At 42.4% G+C, this 7,609-nt stretch overlaps 1 protein-coding gene and 1 long non-coding RNA gene across 6 annotated transcripts; one reads left to right on the forward strand and one right to left on the reverse strand.

Moving 5' to 3' along the window:
• The first annotated feature begins 241 nt into the window (after positions 1–241).
• Positions 242–3,684, forward strand: LOC130520052 (uncharacterized). Its single transcript, XR_008948619.1, has 4 exons — positions 242–458; positions 592–905; positions 1,932–2,451; positions 3,587–3,684. It is a non-coding gene; the product is annotated as an uncharacterized LOC130520052 (long non-coding RNA).
• Positions 2,032–6,933, reverse strand: LOC130520045 (uncharacterized). Of its 5 annotated transcripts, none has more exons than XR_008948612.1 (3): positions 5,532–6,933; positions 2,899–4,285; positions 2,032–2,449 (listed from the first exon to the last, which is right to left on the reverse strand). XR_008948612.1 is itself a non-coding variant. In XM_057023618.1 (3 exons), exons 1-3 carry the CDS (start codon positions 3,324–3,326, stop codon positions 2,379–2,381), a joined length of 285 nt encoding a protein of 94 aa, XP_056879598.1. In that variant the 5' UTR covers positions 3,327–3,598; the 3' UTR covers positions 2,032–2,378. The 5 variants fall into 5 exon arrangements, 1 of the variants encoding a protein (XP_056879598.1); XR_008948614.1 differs by having other exon boundaries at positions 2,899–3,044; positions 3,286–6,933; XR_008948613.1 differs by having other exon boundaries at positions 2,899–3,071; positions 3,286–6,933.
• Positions 6,934–7,609: the final 676 nt, after the last annotated feature.

Here is a 7,609-nt window from a genome sequence, read left to right on the forward strand (position 1 = left end):
CCCATACTGAGAATGAGGGAATGATACAGTTCTCAGTAGTTCCTCACAGCTCCGCTGCTGTCCACATTCATCACAAAACTCAATACATTAATAATAAACTGGGGGGAAAAAAGGAACTCAAATCTGTCGAGACCTTAAATGTTTTCATCAGCAACTATGTTGATATTTCCTCTTTCTCTCAAAAGTGTGAAATGATGTCATGAAAAGCTGACCACAGATGGACAAAAGTTAGATGAATCGAACTTCTGCTAGTTGTTTTGGAAAATTAGCTTCACAATTCTCAACATCAGTTCAAAAGGGAGGCGACACTGTGGAAACCACAGAAAGCTGCTGCAGTTTCAGCACTAAAGGAAGTCAAATGAAGAGAAGTTCCAGAAGAAAAGGAAACGATAACATGATGGTCGCCTTCAAATGGATTCATGCTTTTATATTTCTAACATTCATGCTTCAATATTCAGGTGAGAATGAGTTCTAATGAAAACAGATTTAAATCTTCCCAATAAATAGCAGCATTTTAATTGTCTAACAATAAACGAACAGAAACAGAGACATTTTCTACCTGTGAACAGATTCTTGTTCTTTTTTTCACAGATGCCAACAGAAAATATCTGACTGAACATCAAGAAGTAACTTTGAGCTGTGAACACCTGATAAAGGATCAGAAGAATTGTATCTATACTACATGGCTGTTCAGTCCCAGTAATCCACCATCAGCAGCAATCGAGCTGATTGATCTTGGACAGATTAAATCTATAAACCAGGCAGACTGAGTCTATCTGAGAACTGTTCTCTGACCATCAAGAACCTCACAGGTGAAGATTCAGGTCTTTATACCTGTCGCCAGTTTAACAGCTTAGGATCACAAACAGGTCCAGATGCTGCAATTGATCTGACTGTGGTCCCCAGTGAGTATTCCCATCACATAGTTTCATCTTCACCTTTGAACCACAACGATCATTTCAGTGAGGAAGATTGTGTTGCTGCTGTTGTTGCTCTGTTTGCTCATGTCTCTGTTCTCATGTTTGTTGTGTTGTGTTCTGATCTATTCTGTTGTGTTCCATTCACTTCTGTTGTGTTCTATTCCATTCACTTCTGTTGTGTTGTGTTCTTTTCTGTTGTGTTGTGTTCTATTCCATTCACTTCTGTTGTGTTGTGTTCTATTCCATTCACTTCTGTTGTGTTGTGTTCTTTTGTGTTTGTGTTTGTTCTATTCCATTCACTTCTGTTGTGTTGTATTCTGTTCCATTCACTCCTGTTGTGTTGTGTTGTATTCTGTTCCATTCACTTCTGTTGTGTTGTGTTCTGTTCCATTCACTTCTGTTGTGTTGTGTTCTGTTCCATTCACTTCTGTTATGTTGTGTTGTGTTCTGTTCCATTCACTTCTGTTGTGTTGTGTTCTATTCCATTCACTTCTGTTGTGTTGTGTTGTGTTCTGTTCCATTCACTTCTGTTGTGTTGTGTTCTGTTGTTTGTGTTGTGTTCCATTCACTTCTTTTGTGTTGTGTTGTGTTCTATTCCATTCACTTCTGTTATGTTGTGTTCTGTTCCATTCACCTCTGTTGTGCTGTGTTGTGTTGTGTTCACTTCTGTTGTGTTGTGTTCTGTTCCATTCACTTCTGTTGTGTTGTGTTGTGTTCCATTCACTTCTGTTGTGTTGTGTTCTGTTCCATTCACTTCTGTTGTGTTGTGTTCTGTTCTGTTCCATTCACTTCTGTTGTGTTCTGTTCTATTGTGTTGTGTTCTGTTGGTTGTTTTCTGTTCCATTCACTTCTGTTGTGTTGTGTTCTGTTGTGTTCTGTTCTATTGTGTTCTGTTCTGTTGTGTTCTGTTCCATTCACTTGTGTTGTGTTGTGTTGTGTTCCATTCGCTTCTGTTGTGTTGTGTTGTGTTGTGTTGTGTTGTCTTCTTTTCTCTTCTGCTCTGTTCTGAAGCCACCATCTCTACTACGGCATCAATATTTCCAGGAACCACCTCAGCAACACCAACAACCCACCATATTTCTCAGAGCAAAGGTAACGACTCAACAATAACTTGTGTTTTAGTTTCTGGTTTGTGTTGATTTTATTTTCAGTCATCTGCATCCTGGAACATCTCCAGGGAAGCTTCTTCTCTCCACATCACCTGAGAGGGAACATTGGCTCTCTCAACTAAATTAATTGATGGTGAAAGACTTTGATCTGGACCAACAGAGAGGGAACAGCTTCTAAAATGTTCTGTGTAGTTTGGGACCCCGTGACACACACACACAACTGTTCAAAGTCATGTTTTGTCATTGCTGCAGTTGCAAGTTTAATTCCAGACTTTTGATTTGTGTCTGACACATTTTCCCCACTGAATGATGTTTTTAAATGTTGCTGTTGTTGGCTTTCTCTGTTTACTCAGGTTTGTCTCTTCTCTTCTCTTCTGAAGCCACCACCACCACTCCAGCAACAACCTCTGCAGATGGTAACTGTAAGAGAACATCCGTAACACAACATTAGCTTTTTTAATTTTCTGGTTCCTGCTGTGTTGGTAGTTTGTGTCTGTGTTGCAACCATTCTCCCTGGCAGTAAATCTTAAAAGCCTTTTTTATTTCCCTTTAAAACGGCGCCGCATTAATAAGGAAGCTGCGTTTGTGGCATGAGCAGCAGATGAGGAGCTACGTGCTCAATAAAACCCAAACAGCTGCTATTGTTCTTGATTGGTCCCAGCACCTGAGACCATGATGCTGCTACACTGGTGGATGGATGGATGGATGGTGGATGGATGGATGGGTGGATGGATGGATGGGTGGATGGATGGGTGGATGGATGGATGGATGGATGGATGGATGGATGGATGGATGGATGGATGGATGGATGGATGGATGGACGGACCAGTGATCATCCTACATCTCCACGGTATCTGACTGAGCGTTACCTTGACGATGGTCAGGCTCACTGAGCAGTTCAGGAGAGGATGGATCAGTAACCTCGGCTCCACTCAACCCCTGTAGGGTGGACGTCCCGCTTGGAACGTCCCGCTTGGAACGTCCTCCTTGGACGTCCTGCTTGAACGTCCTGCAGCTGTTTGGATAAATAAACTTTGCAGCGCTGTAAGATTCATTGTTACGACAAAGACATGATCAACCATAACACAAACTTTTCTTAGAACTAAATTGTCAGTGAAATATTTCTGATCCAAGCTGATTTTAAAAGGTTTGTTGTGGATAATTACTACAGGAACAACCAGAGGAACAAGCTAAAATAAAGAGGTGAAACACGACAGGAAAAACATGTTGGTTTGTGATGATTTCACTTGAATCACCTGAATTCGATGAGATCATCGACTGTTATGGGCTGTCCCATTTCTCCCAGTTAAACCAATGCAGTCGTCTAAAGTCCTGTCCTGATGATGAAGAGGTCTTCCTCATATAATGATTATAGGCAGGTTACAGCCTAAAGAGGGTAGTCATGCACATTTATAATGGAAAATCCTTTAAAAACCTGAAAGTCCATTAGTCCTTTTTCTACATAGTAACCATAGTAACCAGTTTGGGGGATAAGATCCAGATTCATTAATTATTATGTTGTATGAATGAGAACCAAATATCTCCATTATCTTCCAGATCTCTGGTGGCTGAACCTCATTGCAGCAGCCGCTTCAGTTGTCCTCGCCATCGGTTGCCTCACAGTTTTCATATATAAATGGAGAAAAGGCACTGGTAAGTTTCATGATGTTAATGAAATGTCAGTGTAGAATGATGTGCAAGTCCACAATAATCATTGTTCTATTTTTATTGTGTCAGGTGGTGAAACACGCAGGAACGACAACGAGGTGGGATTTTACCCTGTAAAAGCAACATTCTGATGTTTTCTAATGTGCCTTGGCGTCATTATGTTTCCCCGGTTTTATCTAAAGTGTTCCACTAAGAACCCAACCAGCACCAAGAGCATAAACCTCATCTCTGTCCTCTCTTTAAAGCTGTTGTTCCACTGTTCCACTCCATTTATTTTCTTTAACATTCCTTAAACACTCTAAATCTACTCACTATAGCATTTAAACAATAACAACAATAATTCTTCTCACATTTCCCTCCTGTTTATTGTTAAATGCGTCTAGATTCTCATCGTCAGTATTACATCTTTTCATTTCATGAAATTTCAATGCATTACATCATTTTCCTAGAAACACATTTCTTACATTCAGAATTCAACATGTGTACAGCTTAAAACATCTTAAACATTTCATTTACATCTTGTGTCACATTTGTCCATTCTTCTTCTGATTACTCTTCATCGTCGTCCAGTAGAGATTGTTCTTCCACCTGCAGCAAAGTACTAGTAACAGCTGATCCCACGAGCCGGCCAATGCATCCCCGAACAAGAGGTACTACACAACAAGCTAGTATGGCTAATACTAGCAGCACTATCCCTATCATCATTCCTATCTTGAACAACAGTTCCCTCCCCCTTGACAGCATTTCTGTAAGCCAGTCTGGTGGAGGACTACCATCGTCAATCATAGCTTTCTGTAGCTTAGTTACATTTTTCAATGCGCTATCTATCAAATGACCGTCCCCATCATTCTCTGGGATGAACGTACAACAGTAATCTCCTACCAGTGCACAACTCCTCCCTGGGGCGCAACTGTGGTGCAGATCTAGCATTAGCAGCATAAATTATGACTGTGTGATCTTTGAGATGTACAGGAGCACACACTCCTGACCAGTTTGCTGGTAGGTCTGCATACGCATTGTGTCCACATAGCCACCATCCCTTATCCACTAATTGCGTACCTTTGTCTCCTGGCGCGAAAGCGGGATAGTTGCATGTACAGTTATAACCTTCTGGACACATCTGTGTTGATTCATTTAAGGTATATAAACCACATAAGTACCGGGGGTCATCAATACACTCCTGTTCGCACTGTTCGGAACTTTTATTTTGCTGTAGACACGTTTTCCGATAATACCGATCAGTTGTAAAGTTTAGCTTCACATCTCCACTGACTCCCAGTGTGCATGACGTATAAACAACTTTACAGACATCCTTGTGTAACGACCCCTAGTCTCTACCACCACTCCATGCATAACAGTATGTGTGATTCATCGCACCTAGCACAGGGAATCTGAATCTATTGGCTTTCCGTAGTGGCTCTTGGGTGCAATTGCTGCGAGCGAACCACGTTCCATCCAACAGCTTCAGTGTGAAATTTGTGCCACGGCTTAGCCCTATGTGGACAAAACACTGTCCTACACTCCCTGTCATTGGTTCAGCAGTTACTCGCGGTGTATGCACAGAAACTGGTAGCGTAGAACAAATGTAACAACGAGAATGATTCTGTGTCTGAGCTGTGAAATTAGCATAGCGCCACCATGTATTCAAACCGTAAATGTGTGGGGACTCTGGATCTTGTTCTAACCATGAATGTCCTAAGTGGCTAACTACGGTGCGTTTAGCGCGCGCGTAGCTCTCATCCTGTCTCAGAGCATCTTTCTGTCCCTGATTACCTCCCTCCTGTCGGAAGTTCCAAAGGCCAAAACTCACGAGTCCCGCCGTCACAGCACTCACCACAATTAGGAAGAACAACTTCATTTCCTTTTAACTCTCCTTCTCAGGTTCCGACGGGGTTCAGCCGTTGCTGGACCTATACAGGCCGTCAGCCGTTTACAGACTAACCGCCACTGCTCCCTCGCCTTCACCTGGAAGAATTTTCTGTTTCTTACAATGGGAAAGGTGTATCCACGACAGTTTCCCGTCCACTCGAACTGCAGTCTTTGTGGTCAGCTGTACTTGATAAGGACCTTCCCATCTAGGCGTGTTCCACCTCTTCCGCACAAACTTCTTCACCCACACGTAGTCGCCCGGTTGAATGGGTTCCTGGGGGGTGGAATCTGTGGAAGACACAGGACTAGGCAGAACATTTACAGTATTCACACATCGGTTAAGTAACACCTTTTTTAGATAATCTGCTATTGTTTCCTCAACATGTTCTAGCTCATTTGTTGTTGCAAAGTATGGTAGGCAATAAGGCCGCCCATATAATGCTTCAAAAGGTGTGATGCCTGTTTTCTTGTGTGGTGTTATGTGCATCCATAATTTCACCAGGTCGAGACAAAACATCCAGTTCTTTCCTGTCTCGTCCATACACTTCTTCAGTCTATTCTTAATAGTGACTCTTTCAACTAATCCTGCACTCTGAGGGTGGTATGCGCAGTGGTTCTTCAAATCAATGTCCAAAGTTACTCCTACAGTTTTCACTACCTCATTTACAAAATGGCTTCCATTGTCGCTCCAGATGACCTTCGGGATGCCAAACCTGGGAATGATCTCTCTACATAGGACTTTTGCCACTGTCAGTGCATCTGCTTTTGCCGTGGAGGAAATTTCTACCCACCTAGTAAATCCATCTAACACTACTAGACAATATTGTTTACCTTCACATGGTGTTAGCTGAATAAAATCTAGAAAAACTGTGTGAAATGGATGATTTGGTAATGGTGTAGTGCCTGCAGGGGCCTTAAGGGCTCCTTGTGGGCTGTGTTTTACACAAATAGCACATTGTGAACAAACATTTTTTGAATATGTGTGAAATCCTAGAGTGTAATAATGTTCATTAACCATCTGTACCATCCCTCCTGTTGAGACATGGCATGGCCCATGGCTCACTAATGCTGCCCATTTATGCATATTCCGGGGAAGGATTGGCTTGTTTCCTATGGTTAATAGTCCTTTGTCATCCAGTTTGGCTCCTCGCTTCTTCCACATGGCCTTTTCTTTTTCTGGAGCACCTTGTTGCATTTCTTTTAGAATATCATTATCTGCAGGTTCTAGGCTAAATGATTCTTCCTCATCATTATCAAGAAGTGTGTTGTTATTTGCTGCAGCCTTTGCGGCTTTGTCAGCAAAGGCATTGCCTTGTGAGACTGCGTCTGTGTTGTTAGTGTGTGCAGTGCATTTACATACAGCTATTTTACGTCACATCCCAAGTCTTGCCATCTTTAGTGGTTTAGCAATAGAAACATGTGGTACAGAGCCTGACACTTTGAATAGCGCTGCTGCTTCGGCGGAAATGCTTCCTGCCGTGCAGACAGCCGTCTGACCACACACATATAGATGCATAATTACAATCATCGTGGATCTTTGAGTTTAGCAAACTGCTCTGCATAGCTTGATGTGCCGTGTGAGTCTGATTTACAGAATCCACCAGTGCGCTCCACGTGCATGGTTACATGCAAGTCAGTTTGATTGTGGAGCTGGGCTTCAGGCTGTCAGTATGACAGAGCTTTACCATATATCATAGTGATTGGCTCAGAGAATGGAGGGGGCTGCTTTTCGGGAATGTCGAGTGACCAAAATTTACTGCACTTCTCTCCTTCTCTTACCCACAGATTAACCATTCTATCTACAGACCACATCCCTTCGGCTGTGGTACGAATCATCAACTGGAGCTGAGAGATAAGATCTCTTCCTAATAGATTTACGGGACGTGGTGGAGATCACAAAAGGAGCTTTAAGTGTGATTCCACTTACAGGGTCACAAACATCTACAGGGACTGACATTCTTTCTTTGGTTACGAGACCATTTGCTGATCTCACAGAAATCTGTGTAGAGGTTGGCTTCAGGGCTATTGGATCTCTAATTACTG

Source organism: Takifugu flavidus, unplaced genomic scaffold (genome assembly GCF_003711565.1).
Source record: "Takifugu flavidus isolate HTHZ2018 unplaced genomic scaffold, ASM371156v2 ctg272, whole genome shotgun sequence".
Lineage (NCBI taxonomy): Eukaryota > Metazoa > Chordata > Actinopteri > Tetraodontiformes > Tetraodontidae > Takifugu > Takifugu flavidus.

Bases quoted from the DNA above. Each gene is read 5' to 3' on its own strand.
- LOC130520045 (XM_057023618.1), bottom strand. From the start codon at position 3,326: ATGGGACAGCCCATAACAGTCGATGATCTCATCGAATTCAG. The intron at 3,072-3,285 runs GTGATTCAAGTG...TGAATCTTACAG, and splicing joins GATGATCTCATCGAATTCAG to CGCTGCAAAGTTTATTTATC. The intron at 2,450-2,898 runs GTAACGCTCAGT...GTTCTCTTACAG, and splicing joins TGAGCCTGACCATCGTCAAG to TTACCATCTGCAGAGGTTGT.